General features: G+C 39.5%; 2 protein-coding genes across 2 annotated transcripts; one reads left to right on the forward strand and one right to left on the reverse strand.

Moving 5' to 3' along the window:
• Positions 1-1,443: 1,443 nt before the first annotated feature.
• On the forward strand, positions 1,444-19,188 carry LOC106916496 (solute carrier organic anion transporter family member 1C1-like). The gene is made up of 14 exons (XM_088006440.1): positions 1,444-1,578; positions 3,563-3,704; positions 4,176-4,308; positions 4,528-4,649; positions 11,518-11,664; positions 12,037-12,135; positions 12,861-13,115; positions 13,990-14,154; positions 15,542-15,737; positions 16,817-16,982; positions 17,072-17,256; positions 17,343-17,407; positions 17,685-17,802; positions 18,365-19,188. The coding sequence occupies exons 1-14, from the start codon at positions 1,486-1,488 to the stop codon at positions 18,588-18,590; spliced, it is 2,112 nt and encodes a 703-aa protein (XP_087862566.1). The 5' UTR covers positions 1,444-1,485; the 3' UTR covers positions 18,591-19,188.
• A 708-nt stretch (positions 19,189-19,896) lies between these two features.
• LOC106916497 (B-cell receptor-associated protein 29-like) lies at positions 19,897-23,697 on the reverse strand. Its single transcript, XM_088006439.1, has 9 exons — positions 23,561-23,697; positions 23,305-23,358; positions 22,957-23,058; positions 22,649-22,749; positions 21,534-21,681; positions 21,299-21,434; positions 20,758-20,854; positions 20,203-20,303; positions 19,897-20,121 (listed from the first exon to the last, which is right to left on the reverse strand). Exons 3-9 carry the CDS (start codon positions 23,046-23,048, stop codon positions 20,086-20,088), a joined length of 711 nt encoding a protein of 236 aa, XP_087862565.1. The 5' UTR covers positions 23,049-23,058; positions 23,305-23,358; positions 23,561-23,697; the 3' UTR covers positions 19,897-20,085.
• Positions 23,698-25,393: the final 1,696 nt, after the last annotated feature.

Below are 25,393 nucleotides of genomic sequence, written 5' to 3' on the forward strand. Positions count from 1 at the left end.
ATTTCTTTTTTTTTTAATCTATTTTTTTCCACCTTTCTTTCCATTTTTGCCTCGCTACTCGTACAGTAAATAACAAATTAGAGCAGCTGTAACTCGAGAGATTAGAAACGCGACTTGGGTAAGTAGCCTGGTCTGATTTATGAAATAAACATTAGCTTTCCTTGAGCGGGTTGCCTGTCTTTCAGACATGCCATGTGACTGACAGAAATAGTCCGTTTCAGTGCAGCATCTCTCCTTCAAACACTTTGCTGGGGCAGCAGACACCGTGTTTATCTGCAAATATGCCCGGATCTACAAAATCATGAAATCGCACCGTTTGCATGTGACCCAAATCCATATGCTAAATCATGGGTTGAAAGAGTCAGCTGAGATTTAATGCTTTTAGTTTAAATTAATAATTCATTTAATGTTTTATTAGATTTTTTTGTATTAATAATTGCATTTTCTCTCTCTTTTTAAGTGGAAATAAAGTTATGTATTTTGTCATTCTTTAATTAAAATTGGTTTGGAGCAAACATCTCCAAATAAACGTGGTAATGTATGGAGTGCCAAAAGTGCCACAATTCTCAAATAAATATATAATCAAACAGTGACATTAATCTATCAATGATTCTGTTAATGTTATTTGGTGGGCAATGTTGTAATCTATTGATAAGCAGTATTGACCATTTGAACATTTACAAGTTTTTTTCTAAATATTTAATTCAGCGTAAAAAAGAGCTGCTGTAAAATATTTTAAAAGCTGATAAGACGCAACATATATCTAATTACAGTAATAGTTTTATATTCAAAGGAAAATGGCAGACATGGTTGCCACCTGGTAATGATGAACTTTCTCCATGTGGTTTCATGGAATAACCTAGACTATTGGGAAATCATGTGCTAAATCCACATTTAAAACCTTTGCTGGTAAGTCTAGGCAGTAAGCATATTTCAAGGTATGAAGATTAAAGCTGGGTGTGAAAAAGTGATTGTTTGTGAGACTCTGGTCTCAGATTTTGAGTCTGAATCGAGCTGAATTGAGACGTGACTTGTTGTTTCTTGATATCTTAAAACCTACTTCATGTTGTCAGACAGGTACTGTTTAAATGATTTCCTAATTTTTACAGTTTTGGCAGGAATTATGGCTGGTGGCGGGTAGCGAAGCATAGCTAAGGTATCCATGTTGTACTTTGATACCTTTTTTCTGTATGAATCAAATCCTCCTTTGAAACCACTTTTATATTTACTCAAACAGATTTCTATATGTATTTGATGTTGAAAGAAATTTGTTGCATTGTAATATTTAAGTATAAGAAGGCAAAACTCTATTTAGGTTTTGTTGTAAATCTGTTCTGAATCCAGAGCCTATTTATAATTTACTGCTCATGTTACAATGTTTATCCAATTTGTTTGAATTATTACTCTCTTCGTACCCCAGGTGTGAGGAATAAACCCGTAAAAAGACCGGAGGCCTGTGTGTGAATCGGCGAGAAGGCTGTTGTCATGCAGAAATTGGAAAAACCAGGCACATCTAGCTGGATGCTAGAGGACAGCCCTGCCACTTGTACAGCGAAGAACTGCCACCCAAATCTAAAGGTAATTTGTAGGAATAAGTTACAAGTTACCTGATATCTAACTAAATGAAAAATATTGTTGAAAGGAAGAGTGAACTGTAATGTGCAAACCTCTGAGAATGAAAAAATCCCAGCTGGATTCATACTAACATTAAATGACACGCTCAGGTGGAGTATATCTTCTAATAGGTAACTCTGTTTAGTGGATTTAATTTAGGGGTATCAGAGCAAAGGGGCTAATATAGCCACACATTTTAGATTTTTATCCGAAAAAACGTTTCAAACATTTTCCTTTCCTTTCCCTACACACCACTCTGTTAGTTTTTCCACATAAAATCCCAACAAAATAGATTAAAGTTTGTGGTTGTAACATGTCAGGGTAATAAAAATTCAGACAAAAGATGGTAATTAAAACACAAATTGAAGTCCATTTACTGTCTCGCAGTCAGCAAAGCTATATCTGCCACAGAGTTAATTTTGCATACCACACAAAGGTCATATAAACATATACAGAGTGCTTGAGCTTAGTGGGACGTGGGGCCCCACGTGCTCGTCACTTTCAAAGACATTAAAGCAGCCTTGAACTGGAGGTGATCGTGTGTTGGGAGCAGAGAGATAGAGAGACACAGAGCAGAAAATTCACCCTCTCGTGTGTCTGCAGTGGTTCAGCTCTTTTTCTGTCAGCTTTAGAGTCAAAGTTTTGTTGGTATTTATTCGCTAGCAGACGCTAGCACCGAAAATAAGTGGACTTGGCACATAATGAATTATTTATTAGTAAAACAGTTTTCTCTGCAGCATTACTGCAACCTGTTTTCTATAGTAGGAACGTTATGGTCTTTATCCAGGTGTCATATGAATGAAATAGCCAAAGAGATATCGTACTGGCAGCCCTAGTCAGTGTAGCTTAAAATCTTTCCTTCTGAACCGGTTGCCTTAATAGTTCTGATTTACAACTAAGAACTTATTTTGGTGGTATTTTGTTAATCTGCGCCTATATTTCTGTTGACTATGAAGTGTAAATTCAGGATGCAGCAGCATTTGTTCGTCGGCCTGGTAAGTTGCTGAGTGCAGCTGATCTCAGTGTTCTTTGGCCTCTCGGGTTGTTCTCTGTGAAAACTTTGTGAAGTTTGAACAGATTCTTATTCCTCGTTGTTAGATTAGAGAGTGTGTTTAACAGCCCTCACAAAGCTGCTTAGTGGGGGAAAAAAAATAATAATAAAGGAATTTCAGACAAGCTGCTTTTTGTCTGGTTTTCTCCCACGCCAAGAAATACCCCTGGAGTTAACCCTTTGTGATAAAAGGCTTTGTGAAACCGTGTTTTAAAAGGAAGTGTGTGGCAGGAGTTCAATGTGTTCAATGAAAGGTCAGATCTGTAAATAAAAACATGAGTGTAGTTTTCACAAAGCAGGGCTGCAGTTTGTTGTTCCCAGTTTAATATCATCTGTCTCCGTCATTTATTTTGGGGGGTTTTGTGCACTTTTATTTATTTATTTTTTATATAGTATACCTTTGAAGTTTGAACATGGAAATCAACATTACACTGACGCACTTCAAGTTCAAAGGCAACTGAGCACGAAACTATCCAAAAATCATAAAATATGCCCTTACTAGAACGTTTATTTCTGTCGGAAAAGACGTGTATCTGATTATTCATTTCTTCTAAGTTCAGGATATTTTCAGCTCTTTCATCAGAGTGTAGCTATAGTTACCGCCCTCCCCCCCCCCACCACCTGTTTCCAATTATTCTTACAGCTCAGAGTACAGTGGATGTGACTAAGCCTTCCTGTTACTGGGTCCACTAATCCTTCTTTTGTTACTGCCTGTCAGTGTGCGCAGGTGATGAGCCAAAGACATGAAGAACATGATACTCTGGCCCAAGAATTATGCCAGCTTCCTTCTAACAAAGAGCCACTTGCACCATCCACTCATCATGCAAATCTTTATTTTTTTTTCAAGGCGTTCTTTTAGTAATTTTAAGGTGATGTTAAGGTCTCTTCTCTCTCTAGATGTTCCTTGCAGCCTTGTCCTACGCCTACTTTGCTAAGACCTTATCCGGCAGCTACATGAAAAGTACGATTACACAACTGGAGAGACGATTTGACATTCCCAGCTATCTGATCGGCGTCATAGACGGGAGCTTTGAAATCGGTGGGTTTCTCTGTTCCTTTCTGCCTGGTCTTTAGTTTTACAGTTCAGTTAAGTTTAATGTGAATGCCTCTCATGCAAATGAGTCTTGTATTTCCATTGGGATGCCTAATGATCTTGAAATAATGACATATTTATGGATACTTTTGGAATGTTTGTGAATTTATATTGCAGTCAGATGTGGGTTCAAACTTTTAGTTTTACACTGAGTAGTTATTTTAACTATTTTGTGTTCAATGCATTCCACTGTAGCCTCTGGTAGTACAACCCCCAAAAAACTGAAAAGTGTGGTGTGCGCTTGTACTCACATCCCTTTCCTTAAGATTCAGAAGTACCAGTTGCTTAGTCAAGTTAACAGATTTTTAATCCCTATTGTTTATTATTTTTAATCCATATATATATATATATATATATATATATATATATATATATATATATATGTTTTTTATTATCTTATTTGTAAACTCTCTGCAGGGAATTTGTTAGTGATTGCTTTTGTGAGCTATTTTGGTGCCAAGCTGCACCGGCCCAAGATCATCGCAACTGGATGCATTTTGATGTCTCTGGGAACCTTCCTGATCGCCATGCCTCATTTCATCATTGGCCGGTGAGTTAACGTCTTCAAAATTCAAAAACCTTTTTGCATCTAAAGCTGTTGCAAGTATTCATATTTCTTCCATCATAGAAATGTGTCCGCATTTAAAAAAAAAGAAAAACATTGCTTCACGTAGCCACTGTGTGGATTTAAATTGCGAGTGTCTAACTGTACCTGATGCTTTCTCCCTCCCCTTGTTTAACAGTATTGGCATTGGTATTTTATACGCAGCTATAAGATTGAAACAACCTTCAGAGCTTCAGCGAATTCAACCAGCCAGCTCTCTCCATGTCCAGTAAGTTCACTGGAGTCATCCAGGGCAGGTGATAGGCCCTCTTCGCTGCCCTCTGAAGGTAAGATATGGAAGTTCAGCCGTCGCATGTTGGCAAAAAAAAAAAAAACAACAAAAAAAACAACAAAAACCCCCACATCTTTATGTTTATGCTTTTTGTAAATTGGTGGAGTCACAACAATTAAAACTGGTAGCTCTGGATCAGCCACAGCATCCCTGGAAAGTATGTCCATAAAGTGTGCAATGTATATTACTTTGTGAGCTTTAATAGCAGACAACTTTGCAAAAACTTTGGACTTAATAAGCTAACATCAGTAGACGACAAGGCTCCCCAAGTCACCGCTGACCATGGGAACCACACACTGGACTTCAAGCAAACTTCAAAGTCCCAAATTCATGTTGAATCTGGGACTTTGATTTATGAAAGAAATGCAAAATTTATTTTCATCTGAAGACGGAGTTTGGACCACTAAGCAACACTCCAGTCCTTTTTCTCCTCGGCACACATGAAACACATCTGACGTCGTCTTGGGTTCAGATGTAGCCTTGCTTAAAGACTCTGACAGATGCATCCCGTGTTCTCAGTCCCTCTGTGTGAGGGAAAGCTACTCCTGCACAGCCTGCACCTTGTGAATCTCACCTTTAAAAGGCTTTTTCTTCACAATCCACTCAAAGGTGCATTTATTGCTGTTTCTAACACAATTTTACCTTCCTCTAAACTTTTCACTAACAAGCCTTGATACAGCATTTCATGAACTACAGTGATCTTTTCTGGCTTTCCCTTTGTGTGGAGGTTGTTAGTGACTATCTACTGGAAAGCTGTCCAATCAGCAGCCTTCCCTTTGATTGTGTAGGACAGAACAGAACAAAGCATCTCTCCACTGAAAATCATTCAAGATTAACTTTCCAGAGAAATTGAATTTTAAGTTTTCATTATCAGTAAGCGCTACCAAAATGTAGCGGAGTAAAGCTTCTTCTCAAACAAGACGGAGGCTCGTATTTCCTTTACTGAACCCTTTTGTTCAGTATTTATTGAAGAGGAAAAAAAGGGCTTCAGCCGATAAAAACAGAACAACAGCAACAACAACTGCTCGTAACCAAGCAATAAAATCAACAAAGCAAGATAGTGACTAAACAGTAACAGATCCTTAAGCATTCTTCAAAATAAAAGACTTCCTCTATTCAAATAAATCATGTCTTACACTGAAATATATTTCACTTCGCCTTTGTAATTGTATACAATCATATTCAATATAATAATAATAATCATCATGTAAATTATGCTTAACATATAATTGTAATCAGTCACTTATCATGCAAATATACTGAACAACATAAGTGTAAAAAAGTCACAACATCCTCCCACCCGATGAACAACTGTTCATCTGTGTAGGATTTACCTTTCATTTAAGATACTTCTAAAGGGTACAATAACTGAATAGGCCTGCGTAACAAGCCACCAGTCGAAGTACGAACATTGCATGAACGTATGAGACCATCCCTGCCTGGGAAGACCTCTACAATTCTACCCATTTTCCATGTCTGTCTGGGTGTATTGTCCTCCCCCAAAAGAACTACATCTCCTACTTTAAGTAGTGTTGGAGTAGGACTGTTCACCCTGTGGGCTGATTTTAAGTCCATCAAATAATCTCTGCGCCAGCGTTTGCAAAAGCCTATCAAAAGTTTCTGTTGGTATTTCCACCTTCTACCTAGCTGTTCGCGATTTGCAGTGAGAACCTGATTTAGGTGAGGTGATGGAATAATCTTTGGTGGCAAGGAAGTTAAGCGTTTACCAACTAAGAAATGAGATGGGGTAAGTGGCTGGGGTTCTAATGCATCACTAGTTACATAGGACAGAGGCCTGGAGTTCAACACTGCCTCAACTTCAGTAAGAACAGTTGTGAGCTCCTCAAAGCTCAAAGATGCTTTCCCCAGTACCTTTCTTAAGCATGTTTTTACAGATCTCACAAGCCTTTCCCAGAATCCCCCCCACCAAGCTGCTCGCTCAGCGATAAACTTCCACGTGATTCCCTTGTCAGTGAAAAACTCTGTGAGTGTCGATCCTAAGATGTTTTGCCATAACTCCTTTAAATCCTTGTCAGCCCTTTTGAATGTTCTAGCATTGTCAGAGTAAATGACCCTACAAAGACCTCGTCTTGCAATGAATCTCTTTAAGGCCAATAAGAAATTCTCTGTAGTCTGATCGGAGACCAACTCTAAGTGTACTGCTCTTGTCACTGCACATGTAAACAGTGCTATGTATGATTTTACAGACCCGTCCTTAGTTTTAACATATAAGGGTCCAGCAAAATCTACACCAGTAACTTCAAAGGGAGGTGATTCTGTTACTCTGTCTCGAGGTAAGGGAGCAGTAATCTGTTGTGCTGCCTTAACCTTTAGTTTTTTGCAGATGTAACATTTTGAAACAATGTTTCTTACAAGCTGTCTGCCTCTCAAAATCCAATATTGTTCTCTAACTTGAGTTAATGTGTCTCTTACACCAGAATGCATCACTCTTTCGTGACATGACTGAACTAATAGTTCAGAATACTTGTGATTTGTCGGTAGTATCCAAGGGTGTTGTTCTCTGAAACTAAGATCTGAATTCTGCAGCCTTCCCCCAACACTTATTAGACCATTTTCATCTAAGAATGGTTTCAAATCTTTGATTTTAGAATCTACCTTCACATTTTTGTTTGACCTTAACTGCAATATTTCAGAACTGAAACAACTCTCTTGTGTTGACTTAATCCAGTACATTTCAGCTGCACCAAGTTCTTCTGTACTTATCTCTCCCTGAACCTTCAGATAAGATCTTGTGTTATTAACAAACCGCTTTACCCATGCAGTGATTCTTAACATGGTCTTAAGCTTGCTGTACCTTTCTAAGTTTAACAGAGGTTCAGTTTGCTCAGTGGCAGTGAACTGCACAACAGTCTCATACCCAGACCTCAGCTCTGCATTCACTTCATCCACTACATAGTCACTACAAATGTTCAGTTCCTTCTCATCCGTAGACAGTGAAGTGGGTCCCTTCCACCACAGCTGGCTCTTAATAAGGCTCCGAGCATGGTAACCCCGCGTAAGAAGGTCGGCAGGGTTCATTTTGCCAGCACAGTGGAACCAGAGTTCTGGATTTGTGAGCCCTTGTATTTCTGCCACTCTGTTGCTCACAAATGGTTTCCATCGACGTGATGAGCTGCGGATCCAGTGAAGCGTGATCATAGAGTCCGTCCACATGTTGAGCTGGTTTTTCTCCATGTTCAGTGGCTTAAGGAGGCTGTATCCTAATCTTGCTCCAATAAGTGCACCCATGAGCTCCAAGCGAGGTAATGTCATTTTCTTTAATGGTGCTACTCGTGACTTGGAGGCCACAAAACTGTTAATAGTCTCTTCTTGGTTGTTTTGTCCTTGAAGATATGCCACGGCACCGTAAGCCTTTTCACTTGCATCACAGTAGACATGCAACTTTACAGTGTGTGACTCTTTGTTAATCTCAGTGTGGTACCACCTGGGAATAGACACCAGGTGTAACAGTGGTAACTCCAGACACCATTGCTCCCACTTCTCTTCTAAGTCAGTAGGTAATGGTTCATCCCAACTCAGTCTCTTTTCCCACATCTCTTGGAACAGGCACTTTACTCGGATTGTAAAAGGAGTAAGAAATCCAATAGGGTCGAATATACGGGCTGATGTTCTTAGTACACTTCTTTTTGTATTTTCTCTGTCTTTCAAAATGTCCATTAACCCCTTTTGATCAAACACAAAATCATCGTGTTCCGGTCTCCAAACCAGTCCAAGTACTTTAAGCACATTTCCACTGGACTCTGTATCACCAGTGAGCTCTACTCCATTTTCTTTCCACATGGCTTTCAGATCAGGTGAGTTGGTAACCCATTTGCAGAGGTTCATGCTTGCCTGAGAGAGAATGTGCTTTGCTGCAGTTGTCATGTGAAGAGCATCCTGCACAGTAGGTGAGCTTGAAATAAAGTCATCTACATACATAGAGTCTCTGAGAGCCTGTACTGCCTTTGGCTGTTTTCTTTCAAATTGTTTGAGATGTTTTCTGATAGTGGCAGCAAGCAAGAATGGGCTGGGAGTTACTCCAAAAACAACTATTTTCATCCTTAAGACACGCACCTCATTTTTCCAGTCCTTAGCTAAAGGTCTGTGCATCCACAAGAACCTGACAGCATCTCTGTCCTTTTCTGCTAGTGAGATTTGAAGAAAAGCCTTAGTTATATCAGCAGTAAATGCTATCTTGTGCAATCTGAACTTTATGAGCACATCTAGCAGGTTTGGGTTCAGGTTAGGTCCAGTGTACAGACAGTCGTTGAGGGATGGACTGTTTGCCTCATGTGAGGATGCATCAAATACCACTCTAAGTTTGGTTGTGGCCTTTTCTTCTCTTATTACAGCATGATGGGGCATATAATATTTCACAGTCTGTTGATTCATTTCTGGTTTTCCATCTGCAACCTCCTCACAGATACCATTTTGAAGATAGTCTTCTATTACATCGTTGTATCTGGCAAATAAATTTACATCAGTCTTCAGCTTTCTCGTTAGATTCTCAAAGCGTTTCTTCGCTACCCTGAAGTTGTCTGGAAGCTGGTCTTTGTCACATTGCCAGGGTAACTCAACTTGGTACCTTCCGTCTTCAAATGTTGTTGTTTGTTCAAAACGTTGCATAATTTCTGAGTCCTCTGGGCTTTCTGACTGTTTATTTACAATACCCAGGGACTCCACCTTCCAGAATGCATGCAACTGATTAGACAGCTGGGTGTCTTCGTTCAAACTAATGTGCATACACGTGGTGTCTGTAACACTGGAGGTAGTCACTGGTCCCTGTAAAGCCCATCCAAAGAGGGTTTCAACTGCCACTAATGAATCTGTAACCCTTTGGACCTTTCCAGTAACAGCCTGCCAGTAGTAATCTGCTCCAATTAACATCTGCAACTCTTGTTCATTAGCACCCTCTAGTGGAAAGTCTCCAAGCTGCAGTCCTCTTTTCTTAATCTCTGCTTGAATGGGCTCAGTTGGTACCTTTATTACAGCAGTGCACACCTCGGGGGTCTCTACAGCATCTATTTCGATTTTCCGTTCAGCGTTCCACACATTTTCAAGTTGAACTCTCACTATGTTGCGTTTTTCCACTACAGGACTGGTGGAGCCAAAAACATGGAGTTTTAGTGTCTCTTGCCTCACAACTTGCAGTCCTAGGGCTCGGACAATGTCTCTGTGAACAAAACTACGCTGGCTACCTCCATCTAACAGACAGCGAGATATTTTTCTCTCCTTTGGTCCTACAGCCCATGCCTTAACCGTTTGGAGCAATACTGTGTTCTGAGTATTTGTCTTCACTTTGACTGAGCTGGTCAACGAAGACAACACAGCTTCTGCATTTCCACTATTACTTGTACTGTCGACTTCTGGTTTAGCTTCAGATTGTTCACAAACTGACAAGTGGTGTTTTCGATTGCACTGTCTGCACAAAATCTTCACTCTGCAGTATTTCGCAATATGTTTCGGGCCCAGGCAGACAAAACACCGTCCAAGTCTTTTCAGTTTCTCCCTGCGTGCACTTATTGTAAAACCAGGACAGTTCTCTGGTTTATGGTCATTACCGTCACAAAACACACAGGTTTGTGGCACGACGCTGGCTGTGTGCAAAGCAGTCGCTGATGGAATGCTCCACTTTCTAGGTTGATCACAGGCATAGGATGGCTTACCCACATGCTTGTGTTGTGGGCTCGGGCTCTTCAATGTGTGGCCTGGTCTAGTCAGCAGAAGCGCCCGTTCTCTGCTTTGCACTTCATTTTGCAGAAACTGAATCAATTCTGGGACTTTCCATTCGTTAGTTGAGTTTTGTTGCCGTGTATAAGCAAGTGCTATGTCTTCTGGAATAAGCTGTAGCAACACTGGACATAGGAGACAGCCGTAAGTATCACTTTGCACTCCAAGAGACTCCAAGCTGCGTATCTGGATCTCACATTCATCATAAAGGTGCCTCAAAGCTGCAACATCAGATGATCTTCTCACAGGTGTCAAGTTCAGCAATTTAGACATATGAGCACTTATCACAATATCCTTCCTTCCAAAACGATTCTGGAGCAACTCTATTGCAGCATCATAGTTGACATCTGTCATTGTCAGTCCTGCAATAGTCCGAGCAGCTGCTCCACTTAGGTAAGATCTCAGGTAAGTGAACTTGTCTGTCTTACTTAGTCCATCATTTCTGTGAATGGCTGATTCATACTGTGACCAGAATTCCTGCCATTGGCTTATTTCTCCATCATACTTGATTATCGTTAGTTTGGGCAGTTTAACCGTCTGTTTGGATTGTGATGAAAATGAGCCGTTGTTCACGTCACTCACATGCGCTCTTAGGGTGTCTGTAGCGGTCTCCTGCAATCCAATAACGTTGGTGGTGCGAACCTTCCAAATGAGAATCCGGTCCGTGTAATCCTGTGAGTTCGTTATCTCAGTGTCCAAGTCTTCAATTGACGTTTCATCTTCTATGCTCTTGTCCAAATCCAATAAAATTTCCTCCTTAGAAGATAAAACTGCCAGGAACTCACGCAGTCTATCCATATCGGGACTCTCTTTGCCCACCTCATCTTCTAGTCGAGTTAACAGCTTCGTCGTCGCTGTTCGGATAGTCGACCGTTTCCTCTTTAACCGCTCCAGTCCTTCCGTCATGTTGGCTGCTAAACTGAGCCTTAGCTTCACTTCGTTCAGAAAAATCAAAAAAATTCTTATTCCCGGGTTTCGGCACCCGGGAATAAGAATAAGAAGCATTTAACTAAAATTAAATTTAGTTAAATGCTTGAATCATCTGTGTAATGACTCCAATGATATGTAAGTTTCACTATTTGTACTGAATTAGTGTTTTTTTTTCCCTCTCTCTGTTTTCTTGTGAACTGCAGGATGCGAACAAGAGTCCAGCATTTCAATGTGGATGTATGTGTTGCTGGGAAATGTTCTGCGTGGAATTGGAGAGACTCCTGTGCAGCCTTTGGGAATATCCTATATTGACGACTATGCACAGTCAGAAAATGCTGCCCTGTATATAGGTAATGTAGATGAGTTCACAACTATTTAGAACAAAAAAACAAACATTTATTTTATTTTTTTGGTGTTTGGTAACTGCTATCAAAGTAACATTTTTGTATACATTCTTATAGGCAATAGTGACACGAAGTGGAGTTTAGTTGCTTATATTTCACATGCTTAGTTATGGATTTCCTGTGTGGATTATTTCATACATAATGAGCGTTTCCCAAGACAGCCACCTCGACTCTTACTCTTAATATTGGTCCTCGCTAAAAACATCAGTTTTAACTTTGGTCAAACATGCTTATGCATTGAATACATAAAGAAACAGATACCTGCAGTGACACTGAAGGAACATGTAGCTGAGACTAAATGCTTTCTGTTTGTCACAGGTTGCGTCCAAACCATTGCAATTATTGGTCCTGTGTTTGGTTTCTTGCTCGGGTCTCTGTGTGCCAAGATTTATGTCGATGTTGGCTACGTAGACATGGGTGAGTAAAGCTGAACTCCGCCCGATGATTCAGACACGCTGTTGGGTAATTCTTTAATGGTTTAGCCTCTGGAAAATTAAGTTAGGTTTGGAAATTATATGTTGTGCATTATAGTTTCTTCAGGCATTCTGCCAGCAGAAAATCCAACTGGACAAATTTCTGTGCCTTGTTGAAGTATTCACAACCCTGAAACATAGAAAATTCATTACATTACTGTCACAGATTTTGATGCACTTCGTTGGGTTTTATTGATACTTTATTGAGTTTTACAAATGGAAGTATACAAAATTAAATTAAAAATTAAATTAGAGCTCAGCCCAGAAGTCATTTAGTTAATAAAGAACTCCACCTGTGTGTCATCTGGTCTCTATATGAATGATACTGTCCTACAAAACTTTGTTACCGAACATTGGTGAGCATAAATATGATCAGGGTTTCTTCCACCACTAAATTATGGACTTATTTGAATTTGTCTATCTTCTAAAATCACAATAAAACACATAGTGGTTTGTGGGTGTAACCAGACAAGATGTGAACGCTCTCATCAAGAAGCAAGACATTTTTTTAAAGCTCTTGTGAAACTCTAGTTTAACCCTAAAGTGAAGAAAAGATGGACTTCATGAACATGTATAAAATCAGTTTTATGAAAGTGACAAACGTCTGATTAATTCATGAACATGGGAATAAATTCCACCACCAAACTCTGTCTGCTTCTCCTTTCACAGAAACAATCACCATCACCCCTGAAGACGCCCGCTGGGTAGGAGCGTGGTGGCTGGGTTACCTTGTGGCTGGCACTGTCACGCTCCTGTCCGCCGTTCCTTTCTGGTTCCTGCCCAAGTCTTTGCCAGTACCTGTGGATAAACATGATAGTGTCTGTACTCCAGAGCAGACCAGGTTTATCAAAGATGCAGATTCGCCAACCCTGGACCACAAGATCAGACCCGAGGAACCAACCAATTTACACATGATGGCCAACGGTACAACAAACCTCACAGGGTTACGCCGTAACCTACGTGTTTTTTTTTTCACCTCAAAATCACAAACTGCGATGTATTCTTTTGAGATTTTATTTAACAGACAGAAGGAAACAAAAATGTTTTGCAATGTTTTAGACATTGCAAACCATGTCTAATTACTGCCTTCAATGTTTGAAGTCTCCCATCGGTCAATACTTCTATTGCCGCTGCTACTCCAAGTAGTTTGGGGGAATCTGTACAAGCTGTGCACAAATAGAGCCTGAAATATTTTCTCATTCGTCTTTGGGAAATAGCTCAAGTTCAGTCAGGTTGGATGGAGAGCATCTGTGAGCAGTAATTTTCATGTTGGCTTTAGATCTGGACTTTGAGTAGACCATTCTAACCCTTGAACATGAGCTGAACCGAACTATTGTAACTCTGGCTTTTAGGTGTGTTCATTCTGATGTGCAGTCTTAGTTTTCTTCCACTCTCAGGATTTTGTCTGTGGACTAAAAAGTCTAATTAAACTGGATAATTTTGACCAATATGAAAATAAGTTCTGATACATTACATAAAACCTCAACAAAATACAACAATGTTTGCGGTCGCAGTGTGACAAATTTCAAAGGATGCATTGTGCATTAATTGTTTTACAAGGGAATGTTCTGGATGTAGACAGATTTGTATCTTTATGCGCTTACTGGAGTATTAAGAGTTGCATTGCCTCTTTAAATAGAGGCATTATCTTCTACCCTGCAGGGTAAATCTCATTTCATTAGGTCATTTCACTACATTTTACAACTTATTAAGAAAGATTTATTAATTGTTACTTATTTTTAATGTTTAATTTGACATGCAAACAATGACTTTTATTAATTTAAACTTTCCTTCACAGAATTTGTGCCAACATTGAAGATACTTCTTGGAAATCCTGTCTACATCATCTACCTGGGTGTAACAATCATCCAGTTCAACTCACTCATCGGCATGGTGACCTACAAACCAAAATACATTGAGCAGCACTACGGCCAGTCGGCTTCAAAAGCCAATTTTCTTATGGGTAAGTAAATTTAGACATTTTTAATCATATATATATATATATATATATATATATATATATATATATATATATATATATATATATATATAGTCGGCAAGTTGTACGTCTTTTGTTTTTTCTAGTAGGGCATCTTTTGATAAATTTGTATAATCCAACCTCTACCTATGTTTGAAGTAGGTGCTGCAGCTTCACAGAGCGACATTTAGCACAACGCTTGGTATTCTGTTGTTAGCGACAAATGTCACAGATTAATAAGGCCAAGGGCATAGGTTCGGTCTAAGTTTTGGTGGGGACCTTGACACCCCCCCCTGGCAGCACAGTGAAATGCCCAAGAGCACCGAACATTTTTGAGAAGGGGGGGGCAAACCACATTGGCTTAATAACCCCCTCCCCCCAACCATATCATACATCTTGTGTATACAACCAGATACAGTCATACTCAGCAGATCAGTTCAAGAACACTTTACTTTTTCCTTTACAAAATTCAGCAAACGTTACAAGTAAGATCAAAAGAAATATCCTCTGGATACAGCAAACACAATTGCAGATAAGAAGAAATCAATAATAACATAAAAAAGAAAAAATATTACATAATTAACAGACCTATTCTACCTCACATTCAGTGCTGACCTTACTAAACACCGGACTTTACAACAAATGCGTTGCGTGATAGATATCTAACTTATGGGTCCACTCACTGTACTTACAGCCGACGTAGCGAAATAACTTCTAATGTCTGTCCTTTTCTTTTTTGGTGGCGACATGGTCTCGAGACTCAGAAGGAGACGCGTGTGCCCAGCTAGCCGCCGCCTTTTGCAGCTAATCAAAGAACGTCCGACGATTCAACTGACTCCCCCTCCCCCCACAGCACCGTTCCGACACGGTCTCGGAGGCTCATAATAAATGTCAAACTAAGAAGCTTCCGTTCCGCGCACCGCCTGTTGCTGCTAATCAAAGATCGTAGATCCACGTTCTTTGAGCCAATATGGCAAAAATTGGTCGGGACTTTTTCATATCCCGTGAATATTGGTCGGGACATGTCCCTACCGTCCCTACCCAAACCTACGCCCATGAATAAGGCCATTTAAACAATCAATACATTGCAGCTGAAAACAGTGTAAAAACATAGATCTCATTCGTCCCCACAGAGTTCATGGGTGGGAGATTTATAAGTTCAGTGTGAAATACATTCATCCTCTTCACCATCAGAAGACAATTTTACATCTTTTAGAGTGGCTTCAACTCTATTTAAATGAAATACGTATGAGACTAATTTCTTATTTTGACCTCTGTTTGGAAGGGAAGTTTCTGCACATGCTCCTTATGTAACTTCCTTCCTGATCCTCTCTCTCTTTAAGAATGAGTTGGTTTTTCTTTGATTGGCTAGGCATGATCAACATCCCAGCTGTGGCCCTCGGGATGTTTTCTGGAGGCGTCGTCATGAAGAAGTTCAAACTGGGAGTCATGGGAGCAGCTAAATTTGCCTTTGGGACTTCCCTGTTGGGGTTCTTTCTGTCATTCCTATTCTTAGCCATGGGCTGTGAGAACTCGAAGGTGGCTGGCATCACAGTTTCATACACTGGGTATGTAATCGTTATAGGAATTTGGTTTTAAATGAATGTTTTCAAGCCGTCCTTATACCTGGTGAGGTATTCAAGTGTCCAGGTTAAATAACTTCTGGATAGGCCGATTTTGCTTCCAAGTGCCAAAAGCAAAGCAAGGTTTAAGTCAGTAGTCATGTTTGCCGTTGCCGTGGTTACCAAGATACAGTTGCCTTAAAGGATAATCGGCCTAACGAGAGCAGAGGCAGGTGGGAACGTTGTTTGCTTAAATTTTCCGCAATGCATTTCCAAAGGCGATGTAGACGTGACCTTCTGGAATGTGTTTTCTTTTTACTTTTTGCTCTGACTGTTTTTGTTCTTGAGACAGAAGTGTTAGCCAGACAAACCCCAACTTTATCCCTGACATTCTTGAATAGCTTTAGCAAATCCACTGCGAGAATGTTGACACAAAATAATCTGTTTAGAGAGATTTGGTCGGTATTTTTGAGAAAGTCCTGCACCAGTAACCAAAATAATTCACGTTTTCTCATATGGTTTGGTTGTAGACTTTTTGTTTTTATAAATGTCTCTTTGTTGGGTGTCATGCCTGCGATCATTCGCAGCACATTACGTGTTGTTGGAATTAAACAAATCAGGTTTTTTGATCAGACAGTTTGATAGCCTCAGGATTTTCTTGTGTAAAGAGTTTTCCTAGGCGTTCTTGTGTGTAAAACATATTTTTGCTTTGGTCAAGTAAAGTTAAAAATACTAAGTAGCTGAGCAAACACTTAACATACAGTTGGAGGAACATGATTCACAGCTAAGTCTACCCATGAAGTCAGAATGAATTAAGTATTTCAATCGTAAACATGTTGTACCAGCATAAAGACAAATTACTAGAGATTTTCTTGGCATTAATTCGGGTCCAGAACTGTGCGGACATTTGGAGACACGTTTTGTCCTTGTAAAACAAGTTTTGTACGCATCAAAAGGCATATATCATGTTTTGTACCAGAACACTTGAGCTTCCTCCCATTGAAACCAGAAGAGAATGTGAGTTTCTGTCTGTATTCCTAGACAAAATGCACAATGACATGTACATGTTCTGTTCTCATTCACAGAGTGGACGACCTGTCTTATCAGGAACAGTCTCTGTTTTCTGACTGTAATTCCGGCTGCTTGTGCTCGACGAAGGAGTGGGACCCAGTGTGTGGAGAGAATGGGATCACCTACATCTCTCCTTGTTTAGCTGGATGCACGTCGTCCTCAGGCTCTGGCAGAAACATGGTTGGACACGCAGCATTTCCATCCTATCACCTATAGCTAATTGATTTTTTAAAATTTATTTATGAATTGATTGTTTCTCCCACTGTCAGGTTTTTGACAACTGCAGGTGTGTGTCAGTGACTAATGTCCAGCCAGGAAATATAACGGCTAGTTTAGGCCAGTGTTCACCCAGACGCAGTTGTGACGGAGTGTTCCCGTACTTCCTGGCTCTGTCTGTCCTCAGTTCCTTCGTCATCTCTCTCGGGGGCACGCCGGGCCTCATGCTTCTGGTCAGGCATGTAATAAACGACGCATATTGTGAAAAAATTTTTCAGTGTGATTAAATAAAAAATATTGAAGGGTTTAGTTATGTGCTTACAGGTGCATAAAGCCTGAGTTGAAATCCCTAGCTCTTGGAATCCACACACTGGCCACACGCACCCTGGGTAAGAGCTTTTGATTACCCAGCTTTTACTGGATGCTCCCGACTAATTAGCATGAAATGAACTGGTAATATAATCTCAGACCTTAGTTGATGACAGTGTTCATCACCGCTTATACTGTGCATTATTTGATAATATCACAGAAGACTCATATCTAATGAGGGAAGCTTAGTCTACTGGCACTTGCTATTATTAGCTTTGAACTGTAAGTGTAAACAATATCAAACAGCCTCATTAGTAGCAGATGAATAAACGAAGTTTTCTTCATCTTGCACAACAGCAGGAATACCCGCTCCCATCTACTTTGGCGCCATAATAGATACAACCTGCCTCAAATGGGCATACAGCACATGTGGAGGAAAAGGCGCTTGCAGAATTTACAACACTTCATCTTACAGGTAATGTGAACGCGATGTATTGAAGCGCAATAGCAATTTCTACATGAAATAGTTTCCAGGAACTGAAAAACAGTTTGAAGTTTAGTGATTTGTTGCAAATTTAAAACACTTTAAATCGGGGTTTAAAGCCAGAGCACCTCATGAATATAGAAACTGAACTTTTCCTCCCTGTTTTGAAGGTAATACTCTTCAGCAGAGAGCGAACTCTTGATTAGTGTGGCAGGGAGAGAGCAAAGACAGATATGACTGGATTCCTTTTAATTGTCACACTCTGTAAGCTCCGCGTGGATTTTAATTACGGGCCAAACTGTTTGTTTCTAATTAAGAAAATGCTGAAAGGGCGGTAATCCCACCTCGTCTTTTTTCCGAGCCCTATCAGCTGCGAGAGGACGACCGACGTGCCTTTAATTAAAATGCAGTGGAGTGAAGGCTTCTTGAAAATATGAATACGAAAGTGTGAATTTTAACAATGACTTTCCCCTTAGGGATTTGGAGCCTGACTTAGACATGCACCAAAGACTACGGAGCAATCTGTCCTCTAACAATATTGTTTTTAACACAGGATAGTGTACCTGGGCCTCACACTCGGTCTGAGGGCGGTCTCCTTCTTCCTTTGTGTTTGGGGATTTGCTCTTCTCAAAAGACACATTAAAAGGGAGGAGAAGGAGGCTCTGAGCAACCAAAACGGCGAACTGGAGTCGCTGAGGAAAGACGAGAACAGCTCCATGCACTGTGAGCAGTTTATACTGAGCCCTGACTGCAATCCCGAAAGAGAGACTCGTTTGTAAGCTCCTGCACATCATCCTCTCCTCTGGCTCTTGATGCACCACACGTGTGCCGAGCTATATCTCAGACCACACAGGTATTTGTGCAGAAATGTGTTATCTGAAATATTTAGAAAAAACAAACAAAACAAAAAACCAGTTGTGCTATATTTTCTGTAGAAATCTTTGCTTTTATTTTCAGCCTGGTTGTAATGTCAGCTAATAGAATAAGAAAACTGTAGTCACACGCTGCTTTGTTAACGTCGTGTCCACGTATTTGCTCATATGTATACTCGCATTATTTCTTCGGCGTACGTCGGGACGACATTTTTAAATTTCTGTAGGCAAAGTTTAAATGTAAGTTCTCTGCAAGGGAAAACAATCGCTGTATGTCCTGAATATGTTGATTCTAGCAATGCCCTGCATACCTTACACTGTAAGTTGCAAGGGCAACAGTTTAAGCGTTCTAACTAATGTGTTACTTTTAAACAAATAATGCAACGATGAGGCTCTTTGCCACAAAACCTACCTCATTTTTCTGGTTGTACTGTGTTGTGTGTAGAGCTCATGAAGCCACCGCTGTGCCTCATTTTGTTTTAAATTTGAAATTTCACCCTGATCTTATTTTTTATTGTCTGTTTTTTGGATCATGGAGTTTTGTCAACACCTCTTCCTGCAAGTCTAATACGACGGGTAAAAAACAGGTTTTGCATATGTCACCATTTGATGACATGGAACACCCACCAGGTATCATAGACAATCCCAAAAATCAACATAATTTCATGAATTCAGTTGTGTGTGCTTTAGTGGAATGACACAGGAAATGGATATTAAACACTGTTTCTTTAAATCCAGTTCACGTCACATTAATCGATCCCTTAATACGTGGCCGTTGCTATATTTAGACATATTTATATTTAAAAGAAATCTGCTCCTTCCACTGAAACTCCACTCCAGGTTTTCCTGGTTACCTGCAATAAACGATTACAGGAAAAAGATTTTTGAATTAGTTTAAAAATAGCAGGAGAGTCCTTCTGTCTTTATACAGGAGATGCTACCTTACAATCTCACAAAATTTTCCTAATGTATGTGTTTTTGTAAAAGTCAAAGTATCTACTCTTAAATCCACTTCACGTCTGGAGTCTTTTGGTCTGTTTTGGGGCATTATTGTACGTCTTTATTAAGTAATACATCTTGAATCTGTGGGTCTCATAAGTTATTAAAAAAGTCATAATCAGCAATAAACGCTCAAAACATTTTTCCAGCCAGTTCTAGGTTCTAAGATGTTCTTGCATGTGTGCTGAAATGTTGCCAGGCCAGCAAAACAAAATGGAAAATGGGCTTTTATTTATTCAACAAATAACATACAATTTTCTTAATCTTTTACATGTATATAAAACAATATTCTCCTCCAGAAGAAAATAAACCTGAAGAGATTTGTGACGGAGACATATGGCGTCTGCTGTTCTCGTCTGTGAGCGGAGTGGAGGTAAACCCAGGTCTGGTCACAGCTACATGATTACTGATCTTTTTTATCCTCAGCACTCTGGAGGTTCTGTGGATCGAAAACCGTGTCATCAACAAAACATGACGGCAGTGAGTGAGGTGAAAATGTTCTGTAATTTGTGCCGCGTACCTGCAGCAGATGATGCTCCCTTAGTAGTCTGTCATATTCATGCGCCAGACCTTTGGCCTGTTTTTTCATGGCTTCAACTTCAGCGTCAGACCTTCGCACAGCTGGACACAAAAACAGTCAATCGTTTCTAAAGAGTCATAAAAATCTCTGCTGCAGTTGTTAGAGATGACTCAAGGTAGAAGCAAACTAATCCGCTCCTTAGAAGACCTTAAATTTTCATCCAGCTTAATAAAATGGATGCTTGTCGTCTTGTTTGGGAGGAGTAAGTCTAATTTTAAATTTGCTCTGAAAGTTTTAGAATAAGAACGTAGGAAAACTAATATTTCTTGAAGATTTAGCGTGTCTAAAATATAATCGTACAAGGGAAGAGTTTAGTTTTTACTTTAACAGTGATTGTTCATTGACCTCTACTGGATGTAATCATTTGTGTGTTTTGTCATTGGGCACAAAACATACAAAAATATAACCTTAGCAAGTAATTAGCAAATATAGAAGTTTGACTGTTTAGATTTGTTTTTAAATTCATTTAAACAAATTAAAGCAATGACTACTCACCTTCCTCAGCAACTTTTAGTTGACTTTGAAGCTTTTCAATCTCCAACTTCAATTGATTATTTGTTTTCAGCGAAGATTGTTCTCTTTCCAGGAGAGCCTAAGCAAACATGATCATCCTTAGATAACAAATCGCTATTTTTCTATTTTTACATTGGATAAGAGAATTCATTATCTTATAACTACAGCCGTCCTTTACTTATTCTTTCAGTTTAAATATTAAAATTTGAAAAAAAAAAAGTCTGTATGTCTGATTGCAGCAATTAAATCAGATCTTGTAATCAGTTGCTGAAAACTTGGAATGCTTTCATGTTCTTTATATTCTTGACTACTTGAGTGGAAAGTATATTGATGCAGAACAATTTTTGGATATTTTACCCACCTCTGCAAAAACATCATCAGCTATAAAAAAAAATGATCTCAGATCAGTTGTACATGACGAAGGCCTTCTGCAAAACGTTTGATCAGAACAAGAAATGCATGCAAGATATTGAATGTTTTTCAGGTTTGTATCGCTGCAGAAATATAAATCACTAGCTCTCACTGTTTTGAGAATCTGGTTGTCCTCCTGGTGCCTCTCGGCTGTTTTAAATGCATTATCCATCTGTGCCTGAAGACCTGCAGTGTTTACCGAAGTCTCAGCAATCTGGTTTAGCAGAGTGACAATCCGGCGCATGACGCTGCAGAGCAGAAAGGCAAATTGACTGCATGTTGCACAGATAAAGCAGGACCTCAGGATGTCGTTTGTCACCAGGGTGGGCAGGAGTCGCTGAACTCACAGCCAGAGAAAGAGAGAGAAGCCGCAGATGTAAAGGTTCCTCTGGGCCCTGAACAGCTTCATGTGGACGTGGTCGTACAGGTTCGGGCTGGCCTGAGCGTCGTGCACGGGCTCAGGGCCAGAGTACTTCTGCACGTCTCGGATGGCGTCTGAGGTTAGAAAGCAGGCGGGGCAGGTTGAGCAGGAGTTCCTACTGATATTGCTTACTCATGCAAAACTTTTCACATTTTGTCGTATTACGACCTAAAACGTTTTATGCAATACAGGAGCATAAAGTATCCTGTTCATCCTTGTCCAACAGTTCAGGCTCTTTCTACAGAGTTTATAAAAGTTCATTTTCAGACACAGGTTGTCAGTTGGATGTGCTGTCGTTGTGGACTTTGACTGGGCCATTCAAACTTATTGTACTTCTGGGCTGTTTTAAGTTGTCCTGGAGTTTATATGACCCATGTATTGTTGGGATGACCTTTCACTTTTAGATAGCTAGAATATATTACGATGTCTTTACACTCTTAATTTATCACCCTGCTTTTCAGATTGCCCACAACTGTATGTTTCATCATGTTGTTTGTTCACTAAACCTCGCAGGTCTTCACAGAACAGCTGCATCAATGTTACGATTGATTTGGAAATTTTGACATTACACTCAAGTTGAGGGCAATCCTGCTGAAAATAGTAGGATTTGCTATTCTGTTGGTGATAAAAGCTATGATCAAAACAAGCCAATATTTATGTATTTCCCTTCATATCAGACATTCAAGCAGTGAACAAATAAAGTATCCTGCAGTACTATATGTCTGCCACTGGTTTAAAAAAAGACAGACTGTCACTATATTATATATGCAGCCATAAACCTCCAATTTCAGGACGCATTCAATGTTTTTCTGATTCAGAAACTGGTTACAATGGACAATTTCACAGGATGAAAACAAATGTATTCATGGTCATTGTCTTCCCATTCTGTGTCATAATTTCGTTTGACTTTATTTTGGTGTGTCAAATACATGTGAGAAATGATGAATGAAATAATGAGGAACGCCAGGCTTTTTGTCATAAGCTCACAAAGTATGAGAAAATTGAAGGAATGTGACCGCTTTCTGTCGGCCGAGTCCTTACCACAAAAAAGAACAACAAGGGCCATTATCATCGCAAAGAAGAACTTGTTCCAGTATGGAGATAACCAGCTCCAGATTCTCCATCTGAAAACTAAATGCCATCTGCAAGGACGGTACAATACGTGTTGCTTTAATGTCAGACAATAGACAACAAGTATGCATTAGAACAATAAAGATGCAATCAGCTGGAGAATTATTAGAACTGCATTGTTTGCGCTTTGACTCAAAAGTGTAGATCAGCAGAGTATGACCTACACAGGCCTCTAATTGCATGTAAAGTGTTGATCTAATGGTAGCATGTTCTGGTACCTGTGTGCTGATATAAAGGGTATGCACAGGATGAGGTTGAACACGATCTCTGCATACAGGAAGAAGGCCACCGCGGTCCACTGGAGAGTCATCACAACGTTTCTGTGGAGAATAAATGGATAGAAAATGTTTTATAAAATTAGACAAATCTATGATCTGTGTGGCTCCCCAGTAAAGAGGTTAAACTGACCTGAACCCAGTTATACACAGTATAGTCAGTAATAAGTTGAAACTTTTTTTTTTTAATTCTAAGCTACTTTTTCCTACTATATTAAACTACATCTGTGTGTTGCTTTCTCAGCAATACTAATTTTTTTAAATTTTCAATCAACTTGCAGATGATCCTACCTGTCTCTTTGTCCCGTAACTTGAAATCCTGCCTCACTTCTCCTCCGAGCAGCACTTTGAAGGTTTTCAGAGAAATGGGAGTAAACGACGGAGCTGGTAACTTACCAGGCAAAGGTTTAAGGTTTAAGCTGGAAAGTACTGGAGAGTCCCCACACGCTGACGCTCATCCACATGCTCTCACACACACACAGAGTCGCAACAGCTGCTGGGGAACATCACAACACCCGAAGCCTGAAATAAAAACTCTGTAGCTGACCTCCTTCGTCGTTCCCCTTGGACTCAGTGAAAGATCAAAGCGTTAAAACCCGTCTGAAATCTTTGTTGTGGGACACAGAAAGACTGAGAGTTGTCTTTTGGTTTGAGTCTCTGTCTTTCTCTGTGTGAAGGAGAATGTGTTTGCCGGGTGTGAGCTCGTGTTACATGTTGCTTTACAAAAATAGCCAAGTGTGGACGGCTGACTCGAAATAGATTCAAGCTGGTTGTTATTCTAACCTTCTGTTCAAATTTGTATTATTTGCTTGTACAATTTAGGAGAACACAATCTGTGTGTGAGAGATACAGAGCCTCGAAAACAATCAGAACTTTTTTTTTCCTCCTTGGAAATCACCTTGGCTTCACAAATAATATTAATAATAATAATAATAAACAAGCTTCATATAAGCTTCCTGTATTTTGTATAAATCCATCACTGGGATTCTCAGATCGCAGTGAACAGAAATACACCTTAATTTCAGTTTATACATTTTATTAGAATAGAACAAAAATACACTTTATTGTCCTACAGAGGGGAAATTCAGGTGCAATACATCAAATTTTGATCACAAAACGATCTAAATTTGTTAAAAAAATTTTAAAATAGTAAATACAAAATTAAGAATATTATACTATGCAGATCACAATATATTAAAAAACTGTCAGAAAAGCCGTTCTCCGATCCAAGGGACGTGTAACTGTGTGGGATAACTTTTTAAAAGTGTATCTGTGCATTAAAAAGCCATCAGATTATGTAAAATATTTGAAAAATTAAAACTGTGCAGAAAGCCTGAGTTGTAAAAGTGTGTAAATAACTGCAGAAATAAGAAAGAGATTTGTGGCGATGGTGGAACTACCACCAGGTTCAGAGAGGCTTAAAAAAATGTGACTTTACTTAATTTTTGCGTTTTTTTTAAAAAAAGAAAATGATCAGTGAGAAGCTGATTGAGGTGTAATTATATGCTAGTTTTGGGTTATTTTTTTATGTACAAATACTTTCTTTGTACTCACTTCCTTTTTGTTTCTAAAAGAAACTCCAAATAACAAAAAACATTTGAAGACATTTAGCAAGTTCATTGCATTGCTCAAGTGTTACTTCAAGGTTTTTAGTCAAAAAATTCTAGCTGCAGTTTTTCCACACACATTTTCACATCCATGTATCAACATTCCCATCTGGAAATGTCTCAAACATCCATAAGGGGGCAATGTTACCTCTTGGACAAATCAAACATGGTTAGATATTTTGAAATGAAATCAAAAAGTCCTTTTTAAATGATTAAAGTCAATTTTTAACACAGGTAATCATTTCAATAATTCTTTAGTCATAAACACCTACAAATTATTTATCCCAGAAACATACTCCCAGTTTAAAAATAACTACATTTAGTATTCAGCGTCATTTTTTTTTTTTTTTTGGATGAGTATTGCCTTTTCCTGCCACGAGTCTTTCTATTTTCTCCTCTCCAATATTTTCTGCTCACAAACTGTAATCACACAGGCTTCCTCTGTGAAAAAGCTTGATAACTGCGATCGTCTTTGGCTGCTGACTGAGGAGCGCTCAGCTGCAAACTGTTTACAGCTGCACCCTGTCACAGCTTTTTAGGAACGGATAAGCATCTCTGACACAACTTGTCGCCGCGCCGCTTTAGAGGCCACTGATTTGCTCCTGCATGGAGAGGTAGCCATGATGGCTTTCACCAAGGACCACCTGTGTGCAGCTACTTGTGCATATCATTGGATGAAATGTTTAGGGTCATTCATAAAATGAGTCCTAAAGACGGCTGGAATGGGTGGGAGTGGCTTCAATAACTACTAAATAACTATTAATATGCTCTCA

Source organism: Poecilia mexicana, unplaced genomic scaffold (assembly GCF_051168715.1).
Source record: "Poecilia mexicana isolate PSO_F unplaced genomic scaffold, ASM5116871v1 scaffold_6, whole genome shotgun sequence".
In the NCBI taxonomy this organism is placed as follows: Eukaryota; Metazoa; Chordata; class Actinopteri; order Cyprinodontiformes; family Poeciliidae; genus Poecilia; species Poecilia mexicana.